Source organism: Buteo buteo, chromosome 6, assembly GCF_964188355.1.
Source record: "Buteo buteo chromosome 6, bButBut1.hap1.1, whole genome shotgun sequence".
Classification (NCBI taxonomy): Eukaryota; Metazoa; Chordata; class Aves; order Accipitriformes; family Accipitridae; genus Buteo; species Buteo buteo.
The window spans coordinates 16,821,399-16,848,669 of record NC_134176.1 but is presented as its reverse complement, the minus strand read 5'-3'; the positions used below and the strand labels follow the sequence as shown (position 1 = coordinate 16,848,669).

At 41.7% G+C, this 27,271-nt stretch overlaps 1 protein-coding gene across 9 annotated transcripts in view; it reads right to left on the bottom strand.

The window, feature by feature from the left end:
- Nucleotides 1-27,271, bottom strand: part of SYNE3 (spectrin repeat containing nuclear envelope family member 3) — a 75,056-nt gene that overhangs the window by 30,763 nt on the left and 17,022 nt on the right. For 6 of the 9 annotated variants that reach the window (XR_012650679.1, XM_075029898.1, XM_075029897.1 and 3 more), the window contains exons 2-16: nucleotides 20,288-20,445; nucleotides 17,192-17,364; nucleotides 16,441-16,750; nucleotides 12,459-12,620; nucleotides 11,375-11,719; nucleotides 10,066-10,202; nucleotides 7,970-8,117; nucleotides 7,032-7,214; nucleotides 6,622-6,765; nucleotides 5,503-5,637; nucleotides 4,378-4,539; nucleotides 3,473-3,636; nucleotides 2,394-2,517; nucleotides 2,062-2,217; nucleotides 1,218-1,367 (exon numbers count right to left, since the gene is read on the bottom strand). Coding sequence is in view for 8 of the 9 variants with exons in the window: in XM_075029895.1 (XP_074885996.1) it covers nucleotides 1,218-1,367; nucleotides 2,062-2,217; nucleotides 2,394-2,517; nucleotides 3,473-3,636; nucleotides 4,378-4,539; nucleotides 5,503-5,637; nucleotides 6,622-6,765; nucleotides 7,032-7,214; nucleotides 7,970-8,117; nucleotides 10,066-10,202; nucleotides 11,375-11,719; nucleotides 12,459-12,620; nucleotides 16,441-16,750; nucleotides 17,192-17,364; nucleotides 20,288-20,445 (2,651 nt within the window). In the remaining variant the exon portion in view is untranslated. Of the gene's footprint in view, nucleotides 1-1,217; nucleotides 1,368-2,061; nucleotides 2,218-2,393; nucleotides 2,518-3,472; nucleotides 3,759-4,377; nucleotides 4,540-5,502; nucleotides 5,638-6,621; nucleotides 6,766-7,031; nucleotides 7,215-7,969; nucleotides 8,118-10,065; nucleotides 10,203-11,374; nucleotides 11,720-12,458; nucleotides 12,621-16,440; nucleotides 16,751-17,191; nucleotides 17,365-20,287; nucleotides 20,446-23,206; nucleotides 23,243-27,271 lie in introns of those variants that run through there. The other 3 variants (XM_075029896.1, XM_075029901.1, XM_075029900.1) reach the window with 3 other exon arrangements.

Genomic DNA, 27,271 nt, shown 5'->3' with positions numbered 1-27,271 from the left:
GTCATCTGGATAGAGTGAACCAGAAGGAGATTCTTTTTTAATGAGCTTTTTAACACACATTAGGCAGAAAGCTGAAATGTTTGACCATTTGAATCAGATGAGCCATTCTCCCAGCAATAGCTTTGACTTTACTGACACCTATTGACTATATTTATGCTTACACAAGGTTTTGGTCAACAAAGCATATCATTACAATCAATGGCAAACAATTCTTAGAAATATGTTCTTTATTAATAAAGGTCATGCTTACCTTCCATGCACTTTAAAGTATTTGTATTCAAAGTAAGCTTTGGATTTGAAGACAAAGTTTCCCAAAGCAGAAATTTTTCAGGTGCCTCAAATTTTAGGTGTCCGAGTTCAGATACCTTTCGAAGCACTTGCATATAGAAAGTACTGTAAAGTCTAATCCTCCGATTCAGGTATGTTGAACACATAATATAAATAGTTAAGTCAGAAAAATCTTAATTATGTATGTTGACACTAAGAACATGGGAATATCTTTAGCATGCTCTGGAATATGTTATACATGGAGATGAATTCTGACATCCTTAGCATGTCTTTTATACATAAGAACTCGGTAACTTCTTTAATCATTTGGTTCTTGCATTAAAATACCTCCTCTTTATTTCATTCCAAATCCTTGGCCTGTAAAGACAATTCCAAAAAGGACTAGGTCCTTCTGTGCACAGTTACTTTCTGAGTCCATTCAGTCAGTGGCTATTCTGATCACTCTGTTGCACAGCAGGAGACACAAATAATGAACAGTAAATATATTCTTACTGCAGGACCTCTTAAAAAAATAATTCAGTGGAGAACTTTGTGTGGAAAAAGGGCAAAAAACTAGAAATCCATGTGCCCAGAAGTAGGTGTATATCCAAAATACTCACACACACAAACATCTTACAGTCCCCAACTGGGTGCATCTTTGACAACAGCCAATTGTCATTCTGTTTTGAACCTTGCATTTTAAGAAATATTCTGAGCACTGCTTACAAAGGAAAAAAGATAGCGTACAACTCTTATTTTAATACAAGAACATTTCTGCTTATATTTATGAATACGTGGCTATGTTTGTTCTGTCTTGGATGGCACTTACTAAGGGAGGTTTCGGTTAAGCAGACACTCACACATACTGTTGAATTATGACTAGCAATGTGAAGCAATCTAGAAGAGCAATGGCAGAGATCAGCGACTGTGAATTGAGTGTTGTCACCTACCGGTGAACTCATGGACTCTTTCAGCATAGATTTGTAGAGCATCCATCGGTAACGCAGGTCCTCCAGATCTTCAGAGTTTCCAATAACAGAATGAAGATGAAGAAGGTCCTCAAAGAGACGCTGACCATCAGGCACACAAGACTGCAGCTCCTGCAGGGAAAGACAAGGTCAGCAGCAGTTCAGAATTCAAGAAGACCCCACTTTTTAAATCTAGAATTCAGAAGAACAGTGGTATGAAAGCAAACTACTGGGTACTCTGGAATAGTGCACTTATTTTTGTTATCACTATTTTGGTCTGAAATTATATTAAAGGGTCCACTCATCTGCAGGACCCCTGTAGCCTTGGGTATTTCTGTTTCTTTCTTACAGCATCCATTGTCATTGCATCTGGCCATATTCAACAGAAAGAAAAAGAATGAGGCCAAATACCAGACACTGATTTTAATCAGCTTCTTTTAATGAACACCTTTGCCATACCACACTGGAAATGTCCAGTCTGACAGCTAAATGCCAGGGTGCTCCCTTCCATTCTACCACTCTGGCTATGGCAGACCTTTCTTAGTAGAAGGGGTGAAATACTTGTCCTAAATTCCAGAGCTTCATCTACTCTAGAGTGTCCTAAAGCAGAAAGTCTAGTGTTTGAGGTTGGGTTGTTTGGGGTTTTTTTTTCATTTTTAGGGTTTTTTTGGTTTGTTTTGGGGGGGGGGGGTGTTTGGTTTGAGAGGGGTGGGTTGTTGGTTGGTTATGGGGGTGTCTGTGGTTTGTTTGTTTGTTTGTTTTTTAATTCTGAAAGAATTTGCACTTATTGCAACTTTGTCTCCATCTTCATCTCCTGAAAACTAACCTCCAGTTTGCTCTGGCGTGCCTTAATTTCCTCTGGGGAAGCTGAAGTCGCAGCAAGAATTTTGGTCAGTTTGGTGTTTTCTCCTTGTAACCATTCTTCAAAGTCGTGTAGGAGCTTCAAGTGGCTGCTTGTATTTTGCCCTTCTCCTATCCTCTCCTAGGTTACAAAACAACAAGAACAAAAAATCCCTTGCTGTTATGTCAGTTGATTCCTCTGAAGGCCTGATTGCAAGATCTTAACCTCCAACTTTGTAACCCATAATAGCAGATGAAGCCAGTAAAATTGTTCTTGTGAAGCTCAGTATGAAGGCAGATATGGAGTCTCCCTCTCACCTGCTTGCGGTCGGGATCTACATCTAAAAGACGGAAGGCAGGTCCAGACATCCATCTGCTGTCCACAAATGCTATTTTCTTCTTATCAGTCACTGGTCTATTTAACTGCCACTTTTTGAGAAGACTTGAAAACACAAAACCAGAGACATCAGTGCAGTGAAACATATAATGATGAGACATCCACATTTTGACCAGGGTTATGGGGGACACCTCTGGTGAAATACTATTATTATTATACTATTATTACTATTAATAGCACTATTAATATTAAAGTTATTTCCAACATCTTTTTAACAAAATAAGTTCAAGACAGGAGTATCTCAAAGTAGCACCAGTCCTCTAGTTCTAACATTTCCAAGTGTTTTGTTTTCTTTTATTCAGGGGAGTGAGGGACCAAAAAAAATACTACCTTGACAATATACCTTCTAGTCTGGTAACAGCAGGCAGTACAATCAAGTCTTCCTCAATTTAGTCATTCCATTTTTATGCCTATTCTGACACCATGTATGAATATACTCACACACGTAGCACAGTATTAAATTTTAATACAGACTAGCAAATATGAGCAGCAGTTTGACACTGCACAGTGAGGGCAAAATAAATTAAGTCCACATGTGCCAGCTAAGAGAGGATTTTAGCTCTGTTTATACTCTTGCAGGTTTGCAAAAGGCACAAATCCCAGTGCAGATATAGACTCTTTGGAGATATCTCCAGATCAGACAGCGAGGAGAACAGGAAGGTGAGGCAGAACAGCAGAAATCACCCAGTCTATGTCCTGTTTCCTCTGATATGGACTGGCAGTACAATGGTGAGCCAGGTCCTAAGGAGACACTGCCTACTCCAAGCGTGAGGTAAAGGCAGCTTCATAGACTGCTCTGGTCCTCGGATTCTCTATAATGGTTTTCTTGAAAGTAAAGATTCCCAGTTTACAAATTATTAAAATCTCATTTGCTCCTAGCATTGTAATACAGCTGTTCACTTTCACAGCACATAGCTTAAAGCATCAAGTGTGTCTGGTCATATAGAAGTAAAGAGCATCCCCTTGAAGGGACATGAGGAAGATGTACACGAACACTTACCCAGTTGCCATCTCCTTTAGTGATCTCCAGGACTCCTTCAGCTGATCCAGCTCTGCTTGGACATGAGCAGTCTCCTCTGGAGAAGAATTCTCCATGACCAGCTGGCCATGAGCTTCCACAAGGTGCAGCTGGATCTCCTTATCTGGAAACTCAGCTAGCCATCTCTGAAACGTACAGTCCTTACAGTTACTTCTACGTATCCTGGGTAAAGCAGAGGCTATGTCAGACTGAAGGCCATGTTCAGTCCAGGACTATGCTGGTTCTGTTGGCACTAGCTAGAACATACCTAGCAGGAAAAAAAATACGCTGTGGATTCTTGCAAAGAGCCAACATGCGTCAAAGAGCTGATGGAAAAACTTAAAGGGCACAAGCTGTCAACGCACCCCTTCTGTAGCCTTCCCATGAAATATCTTGGTTTCCCATACAAAGGCAAAAACTGCCAGCTAAGTAACCTGCCAGAGTGAACCTCGCATGCAAAATACTGCTACACAGGGAAAAGCTAGCAGCTCACAGCTGTGGAACAGCTCAGTTCAACACAGTATAAGGTTAGCTAACAGGGTAATAATGTTCAATGTATCAATGAGTACATACTGGCAAAGGTAGGTATTGTCCAGAGAGATCACCCTGGTGGGAAGAGCTCTTTTTAAAACCACTTATCCTTTGACAATACTTTATCCATCTCAACAGTTCTTAGCCATTTCTCACTGTTCTTGTCTTTTACCTAGCTCCACATCCTACAGCACAGGGCAAAGCAGGGAGGCAACAGCAACCAACAGTTATTGCATGAGGAACAAACCATCATTACTCTCCCCAACCAGAAAAACCTCGCTAGAAAACCTCCGCCCTTATTGTCTGAATGCTGCAAAGTGAATAATTAACATCTTACATTAAGATGCTTTTCTCACCTCAAGGTCTGCCACCCTGCCCTCGGTGTTCTGCTCTCCATCAGCACCCTGGTAGGAGTCAATCCTCTCCGCGGTTACTGTGATCCATTGCTGGAGGTCAGAGAGTTTGTCATTATATGCCCAATGCTTCTGAACATGCTCTTCACTCTGCTGTATCATCATCTACAAATGATAAAAATATGTCAGCAACTAAACACAGACAAAAAGCAGTTTCATTACTGGATCTAACACTGTGACTACTGGCACAGAATCTCATGGACAAAAAGGAAGAAAACGTGTTAATGAGACACAAAAAACCTGTATCCTTTAGCATCAGTGGCACAGAAAACACCTACAAGCTCCTGCAGGCCTGAATTCAACCACATGGGGGGGCATTAAGCACTAGAGTAGCTCCCTCCCTTTTCAGCTGGAACAGAATAAAGAATATGGTTGGTTTTTTCCTACACCAGTCAATATTAAATACATCTTATAATCCCTGAATCAGAAATGACTGTACAGACTTTTTTGGCAGAAGTCCAGTTCAGCGATAAATGGGGTTATTGAGATTGAAACTAGAATTCCACAGTGCATATTAGGGTAACATTTTATCAGACGTATTTTTATGGTGACCTGCATAACTAAAGTAATTTCATAATAATATCTTCTAAGACTGCTTTGGAGGTCCTTTTATAGCTATGTTTACAAGCTACAAAATGCCTCACTTTAAAACAAGTAATTATGCAATTGCAACACTTTTCTCTCATTTACTTTTAGGTCACAAAGCTATAAAAAACCCAAACATTGATACAAAAACACTATCCAGGAATCTGTGAAGAAGTCCAAACACCTCCATGATAATGTAACTATGAGGTCTTTTGGTCAGAAATCTCAGGCCCACTCCAGAAATAACTTATATAGATATAAAAATCTGTGTGGATGGTATCCTATCCCAAAGGGAAATCACATTACAGTTAATCAGAGAATCCCGGAAGTGTTATCAAAGTCTTAAGAATTCAGTGCTTTTTTCCCCTCAAAATATCTGTCACTCAAAGCATATAATCTCATATGCTCAAAGATTTTTTTTATATTTTTAAATAGTGGCAACTCACAACTCCTCAGGTAACTAAAATCTTTCCCTTATGTTACCTCCAATGATCTCTTCAGGGCCTGAGAGTCAGATGAAAGTTGATTCATTTCATGCCTGTGTGTGGTATTTGACTGAACAAGCTTCTCTACCTCCTCCATTTGAATCGCAAGCTCTGCCAAGTCATCTTGAATCATCTGCAGAGGAAAAGACAGATTCCATATGGGTAATGTGCTAGATGTGGCATGGACCCCCACAAAACATACACCAAAAGTATATACTAAAACATATTTGACAGCGTGAGGGAGAAAAAACCACAAACCAAACAATCACTATCATTAAGAAAATTAATTTTTTGATGTCTAGAAGTAAATGTTTCTGAAAGAAATGGTTGGATGTTCTTACATGCTACCAGTTGATAACAAAGAAGACAAGCTGCTGAAAAGCTGCCAGAGGAGACGTACTATAGTTAGCCAAGTACTGCAAAGGTCTATGATGATAACACCTCTGTGGTCACCAAGGGTGAAGTGGCTGAATCACCGTAGCTCACCATGGTGAAAAGAAAGAGTCACATCCCCTCTCTCTTCCCCTCCTGCTCTTCTCTCCCCTCTCCCAGCTATGTAGTCCCACTGCATGCCTTGAGCAGGCTCTACTGCATGTTGGACCCTTTGCCAAACCAGTTCCAAACACTAACCAAGTGGAAAGTGATCATCTTTTTCTGTTATTATTTTTTTCTTATCTCAGCCAGCTGAATTAGCCTGGGGAGTAAATCCAGCACGTGTCAAAGCTGTGACAAGATAAAGAGCAGGAAGGGGGGATGCAGGAGGAGGTGGGACAATGGAAACTCCCTGCTTTTGGAGGGAGTTCAATTGGTTCAGGTTGTCTTGTGACGTTTCACTCCTAGTGGGAAGTATCAGGATACATTTTCTTTAGCAATAAAACTAGCCCAAGAAGGTGTGGCACCAACAGCTTCCAGCTGCTTGTTCCTTCCCTCAAGCCCAGTTCTTCAGCTGCATTGCTTCAATTTCATCTACTCCATGCTATAAACTGGACCAAATTAAATTATCTAACACACAATCAATTGAGGGGACAAGGTACTGAATTCCTAATGCTAATAAAATATGAACAAACAGGACCACAATTAACTGAGGATATCATGGTCAAACATTACTGTAATGTACCTGCAGTCTCTGGAGTTGTGTTTTTTTACCCAAGAGGTCAGGCCGTGGTTCCTTCTCTAGATCTAATTTGGCTTTGATGGCAGTTAATTTCTTCTGTAAAGGTGTGAAACCAGCGTCAAAGTCCTTATGTTGTGATATCAAATTCTAGATGGAGAAAGAAGAAAAAAGATCCAGCATTCAACAAATATCCCTTGGCATCATCTTTTGTCAATGTCCATTTCATACTCAGAACAAACACCAAGCTACACTATGCAACAAACCACAAATTTATTTGAATATTTGATCAACCTAGGAAAAGGGATTGGGCATAGCTGGGTAGTACTAAATTTTTATCTATAAAACTGGCTTAGTAAAAGATTGATCATTGCCTTTGTCACAGGCAAAGACTGTATATGGGCTTGAAAGCTTACCTGGAGTTTGCTCTTGCTTTGCAGCAGACTTTTATGTAGAATTTCTCTCTCCTTTGAAGCTTCAGCTACTTCCTGCAGGAAAGACTTTGCTTTTTCCTCACCAAGGACGTTATTTAGCAAATCCTTCTTCAGCTGTAATGTCACCAACTTCTCTTTGAACTGGGAGCTTTCAGCTAGAGCAGCCTAAAGGAGAAAAATTCTTCCAGTGAAATCATACCAAAAAAATAAAAATCTTTTAACCATATTGTTCTCACACAAGTCACACAACGAAAGCAGTATGACAAATTCAGGTAAAAACAGCATGCTGGGCCAACAAGGGGTAACAGAAGGTACCTGGACAGTGCCCAGTTAAAGGAAAAGTCTTCCTGATAATGTTAGAAGCACCAGGACTGCATCCATTTTGTGAACAGAAATAGAGGAAAGCTGTACTATGGAAAGAGTTGTCTGTGCAGAGGAGAGGCCTAAACAACCAACAGAAAGGACAGCTTGAATGCTCATCCTCAGGATAGTCTACATCCCTGTTCACAGACACATTTATTCTGGAGATCACAGGGATGACAAAGTAACAAACACACCTTGCTGGGCACATGCAGAAATCATGCATTATAATCCCATTACTATATTAATACACACTTCTTAACAAGAGTCCACAGATTTCCCATCTAGGGAGATCTTGGCTAATGCTAAACAATATTATCATCATTGTTAAAGATATCTAGCACTTTAATTCAGCCTATTCAGTTGACAACTCCAATTAACCCAATGGAGGGCAGAAAATAAGACATTCTGCTACAGCTAGATCTAAGTATTGACCTCCATACTGGGGGGTTTCCTGCCATACTGGAAAGGCCCTTCCAGCTGCTGCAGGCAGCTGCTGGCATAGCTTGGACAAACACAAACCAAGTATGAGGTTCTGAACTCAGTAACAGGTTTGCTACCTCTATGTGAGCCAGCGCTGGCTCTGGAGTCTCCAGGATCATCTGGACTGATGGCTTCCACTGTTGAAATTCTTGCAGGGGATTTTGGAAGAGTCGCCTCAGTTGGGTTTCTGCATCAGCGCTCATTTTAGATGTCTTGCCTCTAACACTGCAAGGATAAAGTGACAGCCGAGAGAAGGATTACAAAGAAATCCAAGTCCAAACATCCTATTCATCAAGGCATGAATTAACACAATACTCGTGTGCAAACTGTATCCAACACAAAAGCCTCAGTCTTTTTTACTGTCTGAGCCTGGTGTTGCATAGTGACAGCTGCTCAGAGACATCTGACAAAACTTTATTTAGATGCCATAGACACATTTGTCTCCTGTGCAACTGTGTATCAGGAATTACTTTGCCTTTCTAGCAGCCAGCAGTCTCCCCTTGCATGTGATCTTTCTTGGCTTCTATCACCAGCATGATTTAACAAATCATATTATCACAGCAGTCACCCTGACTGATTGGAGGAACAAGCCAAGAGTGTCTAGAATTTAACTGCAGTTGCCTGTATTGTTTTACATATTACTGAGTCTTTGTTCCTTTAAAAAATTACATTAAGAAGTCTTTGATCACACCATGTTACCTACAAAAAGAGGAAAATACATATTTTTTTTCAGATATAAATTTATTTAATTTTGCAGAACTGCTTGTATTATATTAACATACATAGGTGATTCTGATAAAAGCTTTCTATTTTTATATATATGTATACACATACATGCATAGCTACACATGTGTGTATATACATATTTAAAAAAAAAAAAATCAGCACACATTTATTAAATATCCAGGCTTCTCTTACAAAGGCTTATCCAAAATACAGCTGAGTAACAAGGCCTAGCAGTGACACACCCCATGCAGCTGCCTCCTGTTTTTCTCAGCTTTCCTGATCTCCCAGTTTGCAGAATCCTATTTGATATGGCAGAATGAAGCTCAAACTGTATTTTCACATGGGAACAGTATCCTGCAAATTCACAAGACAGGCAGGCAAGAGCAATGCCAATCAAGATTAATACCGCCTTTCTATAAAACCAGAAACAATAATCTTACCTGTGTCACTGGGACGTTATGGAGCTAAACAAAGGCAAGCTTGCAGAGGCCAAAAGCTCCACAAATAGAAAGTTCTGACATTACATGTCCTTTGCCATTTGCTCTGCTGCCCCTGCCAGGCTCAGCATGAAGCTGCCAGACTTCGGAAAGAAGATTTGGAAAGAAGCTGGCAAAAGAGCAGCTGCCATTTTCTACTCAGAGGCAAGTCCCCTGCCTTCTCTGCTTCTCTTTCAACATTGTTTACTTGTTAGTTTTTAAACTTAAATCCTTTCCCATAATGACCTATAACCCTTTCAGCAGGACAGCATACTGTGCACTGGACAGAGGAAAATAAGCTTGGATACAGTAAAAAAACTGACCTTTTTCCTTAAAAAAAAAAGATCCCTTCTTCTAGTTTGCAAAATTTGCTGCAGCTTCTTCACTTCCTGATTCCAGGCAGCCTGGAAACGGAAACACTGAGGTCTGGGGAGAGGCTAAACTTTCAGAGTTTCCAACCCAAGGCAAGTTGAAAACAGGAATCATGCATGTATGCCGCCAGGAGAAGGGGAATAAACTCTGCCAAATAATTGCTAAGGCTGATGAGTCACCACAACAAACTCAGTAAGGGAGGGCCATAATTCTTCTGAACCACCGTTTACTACTACAGCTTCTGTCCTGATTTTCTAGTTGCTGTCATGAAAGGCAAGCAAAATACATAAATTATTATTATAAAATGCTAAGAAGATCAAATTAGCTGCCAACAATCTAATTTTCTTCAAACCATACACAACATTAATGATGCGAGATCACTGCTTGAAAACTGCCAGCAGCCTACAGCTCCTAGCAAATGGCTAAAATCACAGGTTTATTGAAATGTGGAGGCGGATGTAATTAGTAGAAGCCTTTCTTTTCTACCCGTCACCTGCAATCAGATGGCATATCAGCTTTTTCTTAGGCCCTTGTTGATCCCTTCAATGCCAGAGAGAAGATGCCCCCTACCTCCCCAGCATAATCAGACTTCACACTACCTTTGATACTGCTGTATTGCAGAGACAACACTCTCAGCGTGTGGCTGCACATCTTGGGAAAACCGTAGTAGTTCTTTAAGCTGAGCCTTCAGCCTCTCAACCTTGGACTCTTCTGCGGCCAGAGCTGCTCTTGTTGCCTTAATCATAAAAATAATGAACAGATCACACCTTATGTAGTGTCTGGCACATGAAATGAAGATATAAGGCTGTCTCTCAGGGTATTCACAAGTCCCCTTTCTGCTGCCTTTTCCCCTGGTTGTAAGGAATATGGACTTCGCTAAGGCAGAAGAAAACATTCTCAGGAACAGTTTTGTTCCATCAGGCTTGCTCTCCTCTCTTCACACTGCGTAGCCTCTGCACCTCATCTGCAGTGTTCACTGTTTGAACAGAGTGAATCACAAACAGGTCCAGTTTCAGTTCACTGATTGCAGTATATAACATGAGATGCATTTCTGGAGTGGTCTTAACTGCATCTGTTTGCATGAACAGATCTTTCTCAAAGACTCACATATACAGAATGTTAATTCTAGGGTGATGTAGGGAAACAAAACCAACAAAAAACCATGCTAATGTAGCTGGATTGAACCAGTCTGTATTTTGCGGATTCTTTTTGCATATACTTTTCCCAGCTAGTCCTGCTGAGTTCTAGACACACAAATAGCAATGAAAGGCATTTTGAGAAGAGATAATAAATGTAAAACCAGCCCTCAAAAGGAAATGAGTGATAAAGATTCTTATCCACTTTATGTGTGACAAACTTTTTGCACTCATTTTTGCAACAGATTGATTTTGGTGTAAATGCTGGATTGCTACAAACTTGGGACTTCTTAGGAATGAAGATGTCTCTGCTGGTAAAGGAATACAGGTACCCACGTTACACAGATGAAGGATATAATATAGAAATGGTCTTACCAGATACCCCAGAAATATATGTATTTGTGTGTGGGTATGTATGTATGTATTTGTGTATACAGTGAGGCATTATTTTCCTGCGTCTTTTTAAGTAGAGCAAATGGTGTTGTTCACTCTGTATTGCGCTCTTTTTGCATATGGTCCCTTTGAACTCAAGACACAAACTCCAACATATCCTCCAACCCCACTTCCTCTGTGTAAAGTGAGATAAAGGTTAGAATAGTTGATTCCATTGTTGCTATTCACATTTTCCTCAGTCTGTTTCATACACACTCATACTCTTTCCTTATCACCTTTAACCAATGGGACAGGCACCTGTTGGATGTGACTATGCGTGTTCAATATATGACTGCGCTCAATCCTGCTGGTTTTAGGCATACAAAGGTTAACAACTTACATTGCATTTTCTCCACAGAGTTACAAACTCATCTTCAGTCTTTTCCCCTTCCCCAGGGTCCAGGTCATTTTCTAGTCTCTGTAGATCTTTTCTCAACTCCTGGACATCTGCTTCTAATTGTCTGGCTTGGGACTTATAGGCACTTTCTGACTGTTGGATCTTGAGCAATCTCTCCTCCTCCTCACTACTCAGCAGTTTCAACTTCTCCAAGGCTTTTTTTAGCTCTTCAAGTTCATCCTTCATTCTCTCAGCTCCAAGTGGGGAGGTATTCTGAATCACCTCTGCACACTGATTTTCAAGGTGCTTCCACTTCTTTCCACCACTCCTAATGTTTTTGGCAATTTCCTGCAGAAAGAAATGAAATAAAGATTAGCTGCAGGAATTGGAAGTTGAGGAAAAAGCTGCAAGCAGTAGGAAAAAAAGACCACCTCCCCTGGTTGTACATATTTTGTTCTTCACTTCTTATTTCAAAGTATGTCTCTTTTCAAGTGACCAGAAGCCAGGGTTGGTCATTTGACTGCCTTTTGAGTAATACTAACTGCTGTGTTTCTGAAAATACTGGCTTGGTTTTCATCAATATTTGTCACCTGAGGTCCCTGACAAAGAAAACAGGAGCTGCAGGCACTAAGAAATACTAATAGTCAGATCTCTGAGAGATTTAAAGCTAAACAGTTTAAGCAGTAGCACCAAAATATTGGATACTGTTCTCAGAACTGGTATTTTTATCACCAGTTTTAATCTCTCAAAACCTGTGAGCCTTCAGGCTCTATTTGGATCATGTTTACCATTCATTTAAACAAGTTTAAAGGGCAAGATTCTCAAAGAATCACATAACCATAGATCAGGCTTCAAGAAAAACAAAACAGACGAGCCTGTGACTCATTCTACAGTTGGAAGAACCATTATGTACTAATAGTTTTAGGACCTGATACAACTCTTGTCCCCTAGCCCATGTTTCGATCACCACCTTGCTTTGTTTGTGGAATTCTTTTCTCAAGTACACCCTTGTGTGGTTTGAGAAACATATACAGGCATGAAGAACACACAATCCTAGCTCCTTGTTAGAATTATGTTGTTTAAGGACCTTCAGTGCCTTTAACTTGTCCTCTGCTGAAGACTTGGTTGCTTCTCCAATGCAGCAGTTTAATCTTTCTGTCACACCATTCAGCCACGATTGAAACTGGTTGACGTTAGCGCTGTACCGCTCATGTTCCTTGGTTATCTTTTCAAGCAGTTTCACTCTGCTCTGTAACAAGAGACATCAGAAGCCATAAGGACAGTGCTTATCTGGCTCTTTTTCCTTTACACTGTAACCCAGAATTTATAAACAAGAGTCCCTTTCTGTGAGCCCTGATAGCACTTGGCCTCCACAGGAATTCACCGTTCACCTCAAGAAACAGAACACAAAAGTACATCAAGGCTTGTCCCCATCTGGGTTGTGTTGCAGGCTCTCAGTGGCTAGCCTCCGAGGAGAAAAACTGCAAGGTCCTCTCAGGTGAATTTCTAGCCTCTCCTTTCCAAAATTTCCTATTCTTGCATTAGAAAAAGGAACGAGATAGAAGTCCATTTCAAGTTAGTTGACTTGCTTTGGGACAAAACAGGGACAGCTAAGGGACAACTGCTTCCCATGGATGATGAAATGCTGCCCACTTATTAGGGCAGGACCTTTAATAGCACAGCCTATGCAAACATGGGTTTGGATGAGACCAAAAAGCAGAATTATGACTGCGGACTTCTGTGGCCAAGATGTATCCAGGAGAACACCTCACTTGTTTGCTAAAACCCCTTGCCTTGATTCTCAAATCTGCAGAGGTGCATACAGGTTAAACGATTCTCACCTTGACCTTAGGGACTTGAAGAATGCAATCTTATAGCAGTGTAAGTGGGCTAAACATCGAAATGATACAAGTCGGCCCAAGCTTATTGATTCCAGGGAATTAGGCTAATTTGTCGCACTGACAGAAGCTCCAAAGGGAGCAAGTCAGAATAACAAAGCAGAGCTATTATTAAACTAGAAAGTCTTATGCTAATATACAGAAGGTTAAAAAGGAAGTTGAAATGACCCACCCCCAGCCAAGCTATTCAGCCAAAACAAAGGAACGCACAGTTTGGATACTCCTGCTGCTCTGTGAGGTCAAGGAAGAGATGCCATGGGTCTGGACAGGCTGTGCTAGCTGTCAAACAAAAGGCTTACAAAGAGCTGGCTGAGCGCTCCCCCAAGGGGTTAGGCAAGGAAACTTTCTAATGATGGAAAATATGGTATCACTTGCTTCTGTTAGGTTAGCTGTTCAGGGAGCAGGACAGCGTTAAACTCAATCTCCACATGCACTTGGTTAAAGTGAGGAGACATTAAGCAAGAACATGGTCCTGGAAAGAGTGAGAGCACTGACAGGAAAAGAATAGGTTTGCCATGGGCTGCAGAGGAAGAGATGGGTCTGGGCAGGATATGCCGAGCCCTGGGTACTCAAAGAGGCATAGGAAACCCTCTCCCCTAAGCTCCCCTTAGAGCCAGCAAAGGCAAATGAGCCTCCTCTGGAAGGCAATCTAGAGCACATGAAGGAAGTTCCTGCTTTAAGTCCCTCTGTGGCATCTCGAGTAGAGTACAGAAAGTTCCTGTAGCCTTTCCTGGCACTTTTAGTCTTAGCTCTAGGGTATGTGAGGGTTGGCATTATAAATATTTAGGTTTCAGTTAACAGAGACAACATGGACTGAAATTCATCTGATGTGCTCCGACATATTTCATGTATTTGACTATCAACATACCATGTGTCATAACTTTTCTTACCATCTTCAGTCATCATTTATGCTAAAACCCACAACCATCTACCTCTGTATATTGGTATTTTCCTAGGCAAGGGAAAGCATGTAGGAAATGGCTGCCACATCTAAAAATATTCCTGTCAATGTAATTAAAAGAAAATCATGTACTTTTAAAATGTGGGACACGTTAGCACTAAGAAAGAAAAAAACCCCACCATTTGCTCATACCAGAGAAGCAATGTCACAGGCAAACCATTTAAGATACACTGTCAAAGAGTTTGCCTTCTGACAGAGCTGGACAACTGCACGGGATCTAAAAATGCTCTTCAAACACAAGTGTAATCTACAAACACCAGCAAGCCTCCTCTGGGAGGCAGCTCAGGCATGCAGCTGGCATCTGCAAGTCACATTCAGCCTGGCCTCTCATCATGTGAGGGGCCAGAGCAATCCCCTTACAACTCCTGCGTCTCTTTCATTCATTCCTCCCTCCTGTTGGAAGAGGTGGCAGGGTTTCTCTAACTAGTATTATACTTTCCATCACAATTCCCAAGGTGCACGTAACCTTGGCATTAGCTAATGAACTCTGCGTTTACTTTAGTTGCAAAATCCAAGGCTTCCCAACTCCCTTCTTTGTTCCACACCTCCTGAAAGAGGGATTTCTTAGCTGCATTCTCTCACTCCGTCCTTCTATGAAATGTGGTATTTGTAACCAATGCCAAAGAAAAGATCTTTCTAGCATTTCAGTTGGCTGGAGACATAAAGACATATTTTGCCTAAGTACTATGAGCCACTTCCTGATCTCATTTACACCAGCATGTATCCAAGACAGTTAGAGAAATTAGAGTACGTAAAACCAGTTTGAGAGAGGTCCCATTCTGGCTTTGAGTATTCAAATTACTTGTTTCAAAGAACTGCCTTTTTAAAATAGCTAATGACTGCCTCCTGCTTCAAAACCAAAGAAAAATCTTGGTTAGAAGGGAGTGAATGAGAATGTCAAATGTCTGCTGGTGGCTTTACAGCCTCTCTATGGCAGCTGCAGTTACAGAATTTCCAAACATACTCTGGTTTTTGGAGTCACTTATTAGCAGTAGTTTTATCTTTATGGCTAAAAAATATCTGAATTTCATGCTCACGAAAGGTACCACCTTGGGGTTTTTTTGTTGTTTTGGGGTTCGGGGCATTTTTTTTTAAATGGAAAAAGTATCTGTAGAGCAAGCAGAACAATGGCATGAGCATCCCAGTGTTGCTGTTCCAGTGTGATATTAAGTTAGCTTTGTACAACATCACCCAGGGAGGCAGAGCACACATCACTGTCAGGCTCCAGTTCTGGACTGCGGTGTAGGTGTGGGAACAAATAGAAGGCAACATTATGACAGAGGCTGATAGCAGAACCAATGTAATGAAAATTATTTGTATTTGCACCAGGTAATTCCAGCCTATGGAACTCCTGGAAGCCACTGTGAGACAAAGACTAGATTTTAATCTCTATATGCTTGGGATAGATGTGTCTATATATATTTCAAATACCCCTTTGAGTACTTCTATTGATATAGGCTAGTAAGAAACTGCATTCTTTTCCCCTTCAGCCATGCCACAGGGCCCAATCCTGTCTTTACCTGAGTTTTAGAAGCAAAAAGTATGAACCTTATCTGAAATCTTTACCTGGGAATAGGGTCAAAGGAAATCACTGGCATTGAAAGATGAACTAAGATATCCTACACGAGCCTATCTAACAACTGTTCAAGCTGGAAGATCAGCATCAGGCAAGAATTAGTATCTGTGTGCCGTGAAAATCTTTCAGATACTGGAACTGGCTAGTTGAGCTCAGTGCTGGGCCACAGCTGACTCCCACCCCCGTGTTTCCCAGTTCTGCAGGCAGGGAGTGCAGCTCTGGATCTGGACAAATGCTACTTCCTGCAACAAGGGTGCATGCATGTAATATTCCCTGGCTCTGGGAATAGGTACTTTGCATCTGGTTATACAAGGATCACTAATGTGCTGAAAGACAAGGAACAATTCAAACTTTATACAGAGATGACCTAAGCCAATATTCACTAGGTCACAGCAAGCAGTTTGCAGTTACTTTACAACAACATACTATAAAGCCCAGTGTAAGAGCATCCCAATTAAAAGCTTATCTTGGGACATGATGACTGTTGCAAACAGTCCACTGACTGAAAGAACGGGTCCTCAGCTCTGTTTCTTTTTGCAGTCCTACCAGGTAAGACCCATCACTCAAGAAGAAGATAGCAAACAATACTGTATATTGGTGAAATCTGAACACTTCCCACTCTTTATAGGTGTACCTGAGCTTCTTCCCTGATTCCTTCATATTCCACCCTCATTTTCTTCTGAACATCCTCATCAACGCTGGGGTCACCTATCCTGCTGAACAAGGAAGCAGCTTCCTCTAGCAGTCTTTCCAGCAGGACTGACTGATTTAAGACATCATTCAGCAGAACCTGAGCATGGCTCAGCTGCCACTGCTTCTCCTTTAAACCAAGCTGCAACTCAATGTCAGGCTCCAAGGTCACTCTCATGTTGTGAATCCACGCATAAAACTCATCTTGGGCTTTCAGGTACTCACTCCAGTGCAGCCAGACCCACTCAATACGGCTGTTGGGGAGAGCAAGAGAGATGAGTTAGATGAAATTATGGTGGGAGCAGTGGAGACTGGCAAGCTCAAAAGCCTTCAAAGCAAAGGACAAGGTTCTCAGCAATTTTAAGCTGCTCTGACTTCAGAGGGTGCGGATTCACTTCCCAGGTCCTCCCTGCTCTGGGGAGGAAATATTCTGTACAGTGTCCTTGTGCCTGGCCAAACCCATCATTCCAGACCATGAGGTGGGCTGGGCTGTGAAGGCAGAGAGCACTGAGGTCCCACTGACCCTCTCTCCCCACACAGTCCCTGACATGCTTATGAGACTGGGATTAGCAATGATTGCTATCTACAATCCAGGCAGCAGAGAGAGGCAGGAAACACTTCATGAAAGCACTGGATGAGACAACTGCCTCAACACACAAAATAGCAGTCTTGTGCAAAAAGTACATTTGTCTTACCTGTGACAGTGAGTAATGTATATGGCTGTCTCTTCCCACAAGGCTTTAATGTCTTTCAGTTTAGATAGTACCTCATGCTTCTTATCCTCACTGATGCTGCGAAGAGCAGCATCTGCCTTCACAAGAATCAAGTCCATTTTCAAGCTGCCTTCTGGTTCCAGCGCACGTATTTTCTATGAGAAAAACAAATGAGACTGAAAGCATGAAAAGAAAGCAAGTATAATTGATAAAATTTAAACTTTGTTTTTACCCATGAATCATGAAGTCCCTGCTGCAAAGCTTCTCCTGGTAGGAAAATATGAACTCTTCTTCAGACTTGTTTATTCTTAAACATCCTAAAGGACTGAATTTAACTGAAAACCACATAGCAGTTGAAAAACATTTAAGTTAGCTACAAAAACCAGATCATCTTCTATCAAATATCTGAGGCTGTGTTTCCACTGCTGTTATAAAGTTATAGCACTACATTGCCACATGCCAGTTGCTCTCCCCACCTGCCAAAGAGCGTAGAGGCAATCTCCACAGGGTACACTGCACCATCTCAATTTTAAGCTCTACTATAAGAAATTATGAAGCATATTAAAAAGGCTTCCTACTGCAAATAGAAGTTGACTCAGAAAACAAGCCAAGAGAAATTAACTAGTGGAATTTTCTGCTTGCTACCAAATTTTGCTTTGACCCTAAATTGGTAAGTTATGAATTGGTGAAAACGTGTATCTTGCACAAATCAGAATGCCAGGAACTGAAAGTTAAGCCATCTGATTTTAAGTAGGCTCTCTTCCTCTACCCAGAGATGGAAAATCAGCACAAGTTCTATATAATGTAACAGAATAATTACGTCCCAATTTGGATGTCAGCTTTCAGCATCACTTTATCCAAACTTCTGATACCACCCGATTAGCTTTTCTTGCTGTTATTCCACAAACTCCTGGCAAACTGCAGGCTTTCAAGTTTCAAGGAAAAGGCTTCTATAATGAAAACACTGAGAGGTTCAGAATCAGCAACTACTTTTGGACAGATTAGGCCTGGGGGATTTGTTCAAAAAAAATCACAGCAGTTATTGCAAAGGTGAAACCAAATCACAGGCCTTTGGATTTCCAGTCTCACATTCTGGGAAAAGACTGTTCTTTTGGCATGTACACAGCACATCTGCATGTGATGTAAAAACAGGTGTTGGGGCGAACTATCTGCTATAAAAAGTGTGATTAAAAGGATCTAGGAAAGCAGGGCAAAGGGTAGGGCAGAGAGAAAAAATAAAAGCCATAGCTATCACCTGACAGGAAAAATTTAAGAGTAAAGCTGTATTCTAAGCCTGACATTTTTCCAGCAAGTGAAAGCAAACAACAGCTGGAGAGAAAGCAGTGGCTGTACAGGCATTTTTCTTCTTCAAATCTGTTTTTTAAATGATTGGTATCTTTGGCTGGCATTTTGATTAACAAATTAACAGAAAATAAACCACAGGAAGGACGCACGAAAAAAAGGCAAGCCAGATGCAAAAGGGGAGCTGAAAAATGATCACTGGATTTGAAAACAGCCAACAGGTGAAGCAGCAAGCATATCACAAGGACATGTGAGCTGGACATGGAAGACAGGCCCAGAAAGGAGGCAGGATGAGGGAGCAGGAGGTGAATAAGGTACACACAGGAGGAGAGAACAGACACTTCTTATTCTTTAGAATGATGAATTTCCAAAGTCTGAATTGAAAAAATCTTCTAACATCATTTTTTGCATGTTATAGACCCCCTCCAAAGCCCACAGAAGTCAACAGGCTTCAGTTCAGGCCACAAACCTCTAAACCTTACATCTTGTTCTCTCTGCCATGAATGCACTTCCTTTACCAAACTACCACTCCCCCTACTGAAGTTTCTGTGTTTCTTGCATGTTTTTTGAGACTGTACATATCATAGTTTTCCAGACAAAAGGAAAGGGTGAAAAAAATTTAAGGGCAGAAATAAATCTATAGGCCAAGAGGAAATACTTCAGATTTTCATGACTGACATGCAACTCCAGCCATCATCCATCATGCCATGAACAGTCTCTATATTATGCCAGAGCCAAGATCCAGCCTCCAATGGGCCACAGTTAAGGAAAAAGGCTGAAGACATTGCTGTACCATCATGTAAACTACCTTGTCCTCCATGTAAGCCTGCAATGTTTTTTTGGTTTTTTTTGAGTTGTTAAACTTTAGAAAAGGCAGTCCAAACATGAGTAGACACACAAAAAGAAAGACATTTGGGTAAATAATGATGAGAAAGATTTGGCTATTTAAAGAACAGACTAGTTGGAATTAAAGATAATACAATTATAAAAATAGTTTCAATGTTAATCATAGAAATACCACCAATCCCTCTAATCATGAATGGTAGAGATGGGACAAACAGCTGTGTTTCATTCTCTAAGATTACAAGAACAAGATAACATCTAGTGAAACTGAAGTTAATTAATGTGAAATCACAGTAAGAGAGCAGTTACAATCTGCAACAGGATCTCTGTGAGAAGAGTTATACAAGAGATTAAGTAAGACCAGAAAAAAATGAAAACATTTACCTTTTCATTAGCTAGATTACAAAGGGGAGCTGTAAACTCTCTTAGCATCAGGGTTTATGGAAAAGGACAAGGGGATTACTCTGAAACAGCCCATTACTAGGACACTGCAATCTTTGTCAGTGCCGGAGTTCTGCAGGAGATGGAACACTAACGTGATCTGACTCTCTCGTACTACATGCTGCGCTTCTGCAAATTACTATCCGGTAACTGCAAGCAGGGACTCAATTGTTTCAGGTTTGAGCATGCTCATAGGAGAGTTTAAACACTTTAGCCTGCCAAACCTGCTGCTAGTCTTCCAAATCAATCTGAAAAGCTTGGAAGCCTTTGATATCAAATTGCCATCCTCTCCTTCTATGTCTGTAAACATTCTGCAGGTGGAAAAACTAGGAAGAATACTGATGTAAACCCATCCACACAGGACCAATATTCCAGCAAGCAGGGGCAGCTGACAGTTTCCTAATGGAAAACTCCAGAGCTCACAGCAATAACTGCTGTAACAATGGCAGCAGTGACAGCTACCTCTGAACTGCTACATCACTCTTCCCTTACCTCAGTCTCTCTCAGTCTGGCTTCTAGGGCAGATCGAGGTCCCTTGGTGTTGTCATTGATCCTCAGTCTCTCTTGGATGGCCTTCATCCAAGCTTCTGCATTCTCCACACTACTGTCAAATTCATCCTGTAGCTGCTGAGTCATTGCATTCGAAGAAGCTGAAAGCATAAGAAACAGGGAAGTAGGTAGGTTTAGTTAAGACCTAAACAGGAATGCATTCAAGGCAATCTAAAGGAGCAAGGGAGAAAAGCTAATGATGTTGTGGCTTTCCTTTTTAACGATAATACCGAAAAATATAGCAGTATCATGAGTCAGTTGAGCACAGAAAACATATTCACAGTGCAGCTTTCCCAAATGAAAATATACCAGGAAACAAAAAGAAGGTGGGGAACTGTGGGAGGGTCCATTACAGTAAACAGATTTAACTCAAAGCTTTCAAATTAGATTAATCTGGTGTTTGTGGTGTATTCCAGACTGGCTACACCAATCACAAACACTTTCTGTTTCTTCCCAGAGCCTAGTTAGTACAAAACTCTCCCTATGCCCTTCCAGGCTCATGTACTGAGCACCAAGCACCAGACTAGCAGAGCACTTCAGCACATACTTCATTTAGAGGTATATAAACCCTTTAAAGCTGGTGAGATCAGGATCAGACGCTTAGGCCCTCAGTTAACTTCTTCTGCTGAGACCATGGAGAGGTTATCCAAATGCACATGCAGTGAGTCTGGGATACAGAGACAACAGGAATTGGCCAGCAACTGTCAAGACAAACTACTCATAAGCCATCACACGGGAATATCAACACTGATGGATTTCTTCTTTTGCCACCTCTTTTATTCCATACCAGGCTTCAAGTTTTTAATTTCTCCTCCCTCTCTTGTTGCCCCCTCCCAATCAGCAGGAGGGTATGATGGTTGGTTGCTCTTTTGATGTGCCCTTGTGTCTTCTCTGTTCAGAGCATAAGCTCTCTGCTGCTCAGATGGCCTCCTTTGTGCCTGTACAATAGAGGAAAGCCATCCTATGCTCACCCTTAGGCACTGCTGTACTAACTTGACTAATAAGGATGAACCATAACAAAGCCCCCTGTAGGTCAGCTCTGCTGCTGAAGTGAACAGAAAGATAGCTATTGACATTAAATGGGTTTGGATCACATCCTGCAACTACTGCCAGCCAAGCAGTCAGTGTCTCTTGTGAATTAAAATATTCCTCCTCTTTGTTATTCATCACTGAAATATTTTTGCAGCACAAAGTTTGAGGCTTAATTACTGAACCCAAGTTTGTTGCACAGAATTCAGTTCCACAGCAGCACCCTCAGCTTCCATGAAACAAGTCATGTGGAAGAAAGTGCTTGGTGCGAGAGGCAGAGCACGGCTCTTGGGGAAGCTGGACCAGTGGTGTTTTGTAACCACTTTAACTCTTGGCAGCTTAGTGTTTACAAAGGGAGAGCTGTCCTTCTGCTCACTGGCAGAAAGCTCCCCACCATCCTGCCCATGTTCCTGTTCATGAGGTAAAAGGATTTATGCAATATTAGATGTCCTCCCCTGTAGCTCCCGCTGCATTTTCTTCCACATTAGACCAGAGGAAACAAGACATTAGTGTTCACAACACTGATGTCTGGCAACAGAAACAGTCTAAATTGTTGCTTCCCAGCCTTCAGCAGGCTTTATGCCCAACAGGTCCCAGAAGAGAGTGAGAGAACTGCACCTACAGAGCAGCTACTGTACTACCCACAGGGATTACTGGAGCAGAGGATGGGTCAGACCCCCCTGTGCAGACAAGCGGAGCTGCATTTGCATGGAAGATGGAATTCCTCCATAAGTGAGAGATGTCAGACAGGGCAGAATCCAAAACTGTAACCCTCAGAGCTAGAAGGCAGTTTAAAAAAGTGTGACCTCACCTTGAAAAGATTAAAGAATAGAACAGGATGTACTGGATTTAGTGAGGGTGGTGTGGCACAGGGCAGCTACTCCCTCTCTCAAATATAAAAAATATGACAGGATATATAATTAAAGCTAAAATCATTGACTTGCATCACAAGAGTCTTAAGGATGAAGCTATCTAAAGGGGTAATGTTATTCTCAGTGGATTGCTAGATAGCTCTGTCCTTCTCCAACTATGACTGGTCCAGAACTGACGTTTCTGAACTATAATAACCCAACTCTCAGAAAAGAGTACACATTTTTCTGTAGCTGACTGATCAACTCATTTTCACATTAACATTTCTCATTGTATCTGGCAGTTGTAGAGGGACTGTCCCCTAAAACCTCCCTTGTTACATACATACATTTCTAGGCAAATAGTTTCTGAATGCAGGAGTGTAAGCTGTGGTGATTCCAGTTATGCTATTGTGAAACAAAAACTCATAGTACATTTGCTGGATAGACTCTGATGAGGAACGGCATTCATTTCCTAGGAGAGGTGTCTATTCCTGGCAACATCCATATCAAATTTAAAATTGGCTTCAGGACTCCAGCCATGGAGTAGCCAATACGGAACATTACGTTATCCTAGTCCTATTTCTTACAAGAAGTAGAGGGCAATGAAACGTGGTTAAGAAGCAGCGGAAAACCTACTGTCATCTAACATGAAGAAAACCCCACTCACACTCGCCCTCATGCCGCTTTCCTCTAAGCACAAGCATTTTCTGTCCAAACCCACAGATACAGAGACCCCCATCCCACATACAGGTGTTCCACGTAAGCAGCCAACGCAGGAAGCCATGAAAAATGTTATTTCAATGTTAAGATCACCAGATTGCAATGGAAGATAAATACTTTGCTACTCCAACTGCCTGCATAACATTGTTGACTGATTTTGACCAAGTAATTCCTACACCTAGCACCATAAAGATGATTAAATTTAGCATGGACTCTGACCCAATGCCCAGGCAGATTTCATGGTAGTTATGACCTGCAATACCTGGCATGGATCTGGGCTGACTCTTGAGACTGACTGTGTCCTGTCCTCCCTCCTTCCTCCACGCCAGGCAGCCAGACCCTGACTGAAGCAATCAGCTGCAGTGTCCTGGAGTCTTTTGTTCTGGAACCTGCTCCCCCTTCCCAGGCACTAAAGGCATGGGTTAATATCTGCAAGGAAAAAGTATGTTTTCTGACTTATTGTCTGCTTGGGAGGAAGAACAGCTGTTGACTATCTGAAATTTAGCAATATCTGTAATTTCTCTGCAAAGGCTCCTAAAGCTGGGATAAATTATTATTGGATAAGTGTTAATGAATCAACAGTATCTAACCCGTTTCTGCTGCATCACTGGGACTAAATGATTGAGTAATACTGGACATGAAATACAGGGCTGTGATCAGTACAAGAAATACAAAGGAGACATAGCAGCTCCTGGAACAGACCTGAGCTGTTCAGCTGTGCAAAGCCAGCATTCACAGACCAACCTGCAACAGCAGCAGACCACTAGGGCCACTTGTACCGTGGTGCGACAGCCCCTGTCCCAGGCCACAGGCTCAGTCGCTAGGACCCACTGTGCCACAGAAAGCCTCCCCTTAATCACAGGTGCGATCCTCTGAGCAACTTATACAAAATTATTTTTATCATAGTCATTTTCACATGCATGTAGCTGTTCCAAACAGCTTTTCATTTTAATGCCACTTGAATCAGTATATTAATTCATACCATGGAAGGCATATTTATACTGCAGAAAGCGTTTAGCATCTCTATACATATGTTACTAAATGAGGGTAATAACTATACATAAGAAATGCTGGCATAGATAATGAGATGCTGAGCAAAACCAAGTTTTATTTGCCCAAATGCAATAACACAGTTACTTATTAGAAGTAAGAAAGAAGCATATTTCAGGGTGCTGAACATAACTGACTCAGGACAGCTCCTGCAGCATGTCCAGAGGTTATAGAAAGCACGTTTCAGGAACAGGGAAATGTGAAACACAGATAAGCTCCAGAATCCTTTAGCTGAACCTCTCCCACAACACTGGTCTTCCTACCTTCTCTGAATCAAACCTCCATGGCCCCCAACACAGTGGTTGGCAGTGTCTGAGTAGGCACACGTGTTTCAGTGCCACAGAGGGCACGATGCCTCAGCCCTTGCCCCGTTGCTCTGCCAGACCCACCGCACACCCACAGCACAAGCAGGGCCTGCACTGGGCCGCCTGCGGCTTGGCTACCACACACGGGACATCTGTACCTTTGGTAGAGGGAAAGGTGAACTCCTGTGGCAACACACCCCCATCTCAAGTCAGCATCACTCCTCTCCCCCTCTCTCACCCGGGCACAAAGCCATTTAGCAAGGAGGGAAGTCGGAGGACTGTAACCCACCACCGGTTCCCAAGCTCCCTGAGGAGAAGGGGCAGCTGGCAGGGCGCTGGGGACACAGGCACTGCCCCCCTAGCTTGCCCACGAGCCGCAGGCTGAATACCCCAACAGGAATTAATGAGATCCAAAGCAACAGCAGCTGGGTTTTGCTTATAAAATCTGCTCAGCTCCTGAGCTGTGCCTCATCTGTGTTGGGCTGGGCTGAAGAGAAGAGGTACAGAGGCAGCCTTGTATCAGCTGCGGTCTTGGAGCCATCCCACTGAAAGAACGGATAAATTAATTAGCTGACTGCTCTGCATTATAGCTCTTGGAGCCACTACATGGTAGCAGCACCACTGAGGGACACGGAGGTGCCTGGGTCTCCACGGCAGACCCTGACACAGTGAAAAGCACAGGTCATCCTCTGCGTGATCCACTAGCACTCACAGGGCCAAATTTCTGCAAGCACTTCTTCCTCAAGTGCAGCTACTTCAGCAATCTTTCTAGTGCATCTAATAACTCTCACAAGGGTATTGCGAGTTTTACTTATTTAATATTTTTAATGCACTACTGAGAGCTTTTAAAGGTATTCTGCAAGTGCAGTGTCTTTTTGTTAGGATTATCCTATTATTTTGCAATGTTTCCTAACATACTATTTTATCTCTGCCAAGTCATGCTGCTTTTTTTTTTAAAAAAAAACAACAAACTTCTTAAAACATTTCTCACAACCACTCCCATTTTACACATTCTTTTAAACCCCACATTTACAGAACACAGGCTTTTAAATGGCTTCAATATGTCTTGGAATCCTATATCCATGTACTACTTGAATAGTTTCCAGAACCCAGTTCTTACAAAAATAAAAGTACAAAAACTGCTCCAGGAAATTCAAATCACTCACCATTAGGGAAACCGTTTTCCGATTATGGAAATACTTTAAACTTTTCATAACCCTTTCCATTTGGTTCTGGGATTGAATGTGAAAAAAAAAACCTAAAAAACCCACTGGACTGTGTCAAATTTTATACAAATGCATGAGTGTGGAAGCAATTTTGGTTCTGGGAATTGTATCTGGGATAATTTAATAACTTATCACCTTCCCCTGATACGGTAAAGAGAGCTCTGACCTGTCTGCTTCAGGCTGGAGCGGAGGGTCAGTCGTTGGCACAGACAGAGAGGCGAAGCACTGACCGTTGTCTTTCCAAAGCTGAATATTCTTGGTCTACTCCAGGAGGAGCTATTTTGCATCGCGTTATTAGCTGATGCTTTACCAGGCGAGGGACTGAAAGCCTGCGGGGTAGCCACACCCACGTAGAGCTGAGTTAAACTGCCTGAGTAGGTGCAGAAGCCCTCCAGGTTTCAAATAAAAGGTGTTCTTACTTCCAGCATAGTCTTTTAGAGGCTCAACACATTAATCCTATCACCTTGGCCATCTTCCAACAGAGCCTTTTCCTGTGCTATTTGCAGTGAATGTTTATGACAGTCAGCGATTGTTTGCCCTAATTAATGAGCTAGAGAATAAATAGTTTTTTGGAATAAACACATCCATATCCTAGTTACAAGCATTCCCTTCAACCAAGGAATGCGAACATCATGAGTACATACAGCACTCGTGCATATCATAACCATTTCCTTTCCCTTACACAACCATTCACAGGAAGCCTATGGCTAATGCAAGACGTTCTGCCACATGATCACACCTGACAATTTTCTATTTGATACAAAAAACTGAAAAGCAGAGACGTGTTCTGCGCAAGCTAACTCTCAAAGAAGCCTGATTTTTTTTCAATCATTTATTTCAAGATTAATTTCAGACTTTGGTGACAGCCAGTGCAAATGGCCTATCTTTTTGTTTTCTAAAACTGCTGTGGAAAATATGTAATTCCCAGGTCTAAAAAGCCATTTCCTAAAAAAAGGGATTGAAATTTTAAAATAGTTCTATACCTGAATGGAATCATCATGTGCAAGTAACGCAGAGTTGGGTCCTGGGGCTATCTTCCCTTTTAGTATCAGGAATGACAATCAGTAGATCTGACCACAGCACTTTTATATTTCAATCTTCAAGTCATTTGGAAGTAAAAAGTATAGGTGAGGACTCTATTACAAATGTCTCCCCACTCCATACACTCCACACACACAGCTGGTCTATCATGATTCAATTAGGTAAGTAAAATGCAGGTTTTAGTACTGATCCAGAATTCCTTTTTACCACCAAGGAGACAGTGTATCTATATTAGATATCTGTCTGATTTAGATTTTGATCTTCTATCCCCACATTATGGAGGTATTAAACAATCTTTAGAGCATTTATTCACTCAGCCCCCCTGGGGAGTAAGGCTATCTCTAACCCCTTTACAGATTAACACCTCATCTTCAAAGGCACTTTGTTTCTTGCCTCTAGGCAAGAAGGAAATACTTGAAAGGACAAGAACAAAATTGATAATTCAGTTAATAAACACTGCAGAGAGTGATTTTCAACCTTTTCTAGTATGTACCCTTTCAAGTATCTCTACAGAGATGCAGATCTCTGTTTAGGGACTTTAAACTTAATGACAAGAGACTTCCTTTTCCTAATTACCATTCACAGACTCTTTCGTCTGGGAAATCACAGGTTAAACACCTCTGCTCTACAACTTCAGCAGAGATTCTTCAGATCCAGGGAATCTGCTTCGGAAATTAGCCCAGAAAGGTACCTGTGGGCTTACCA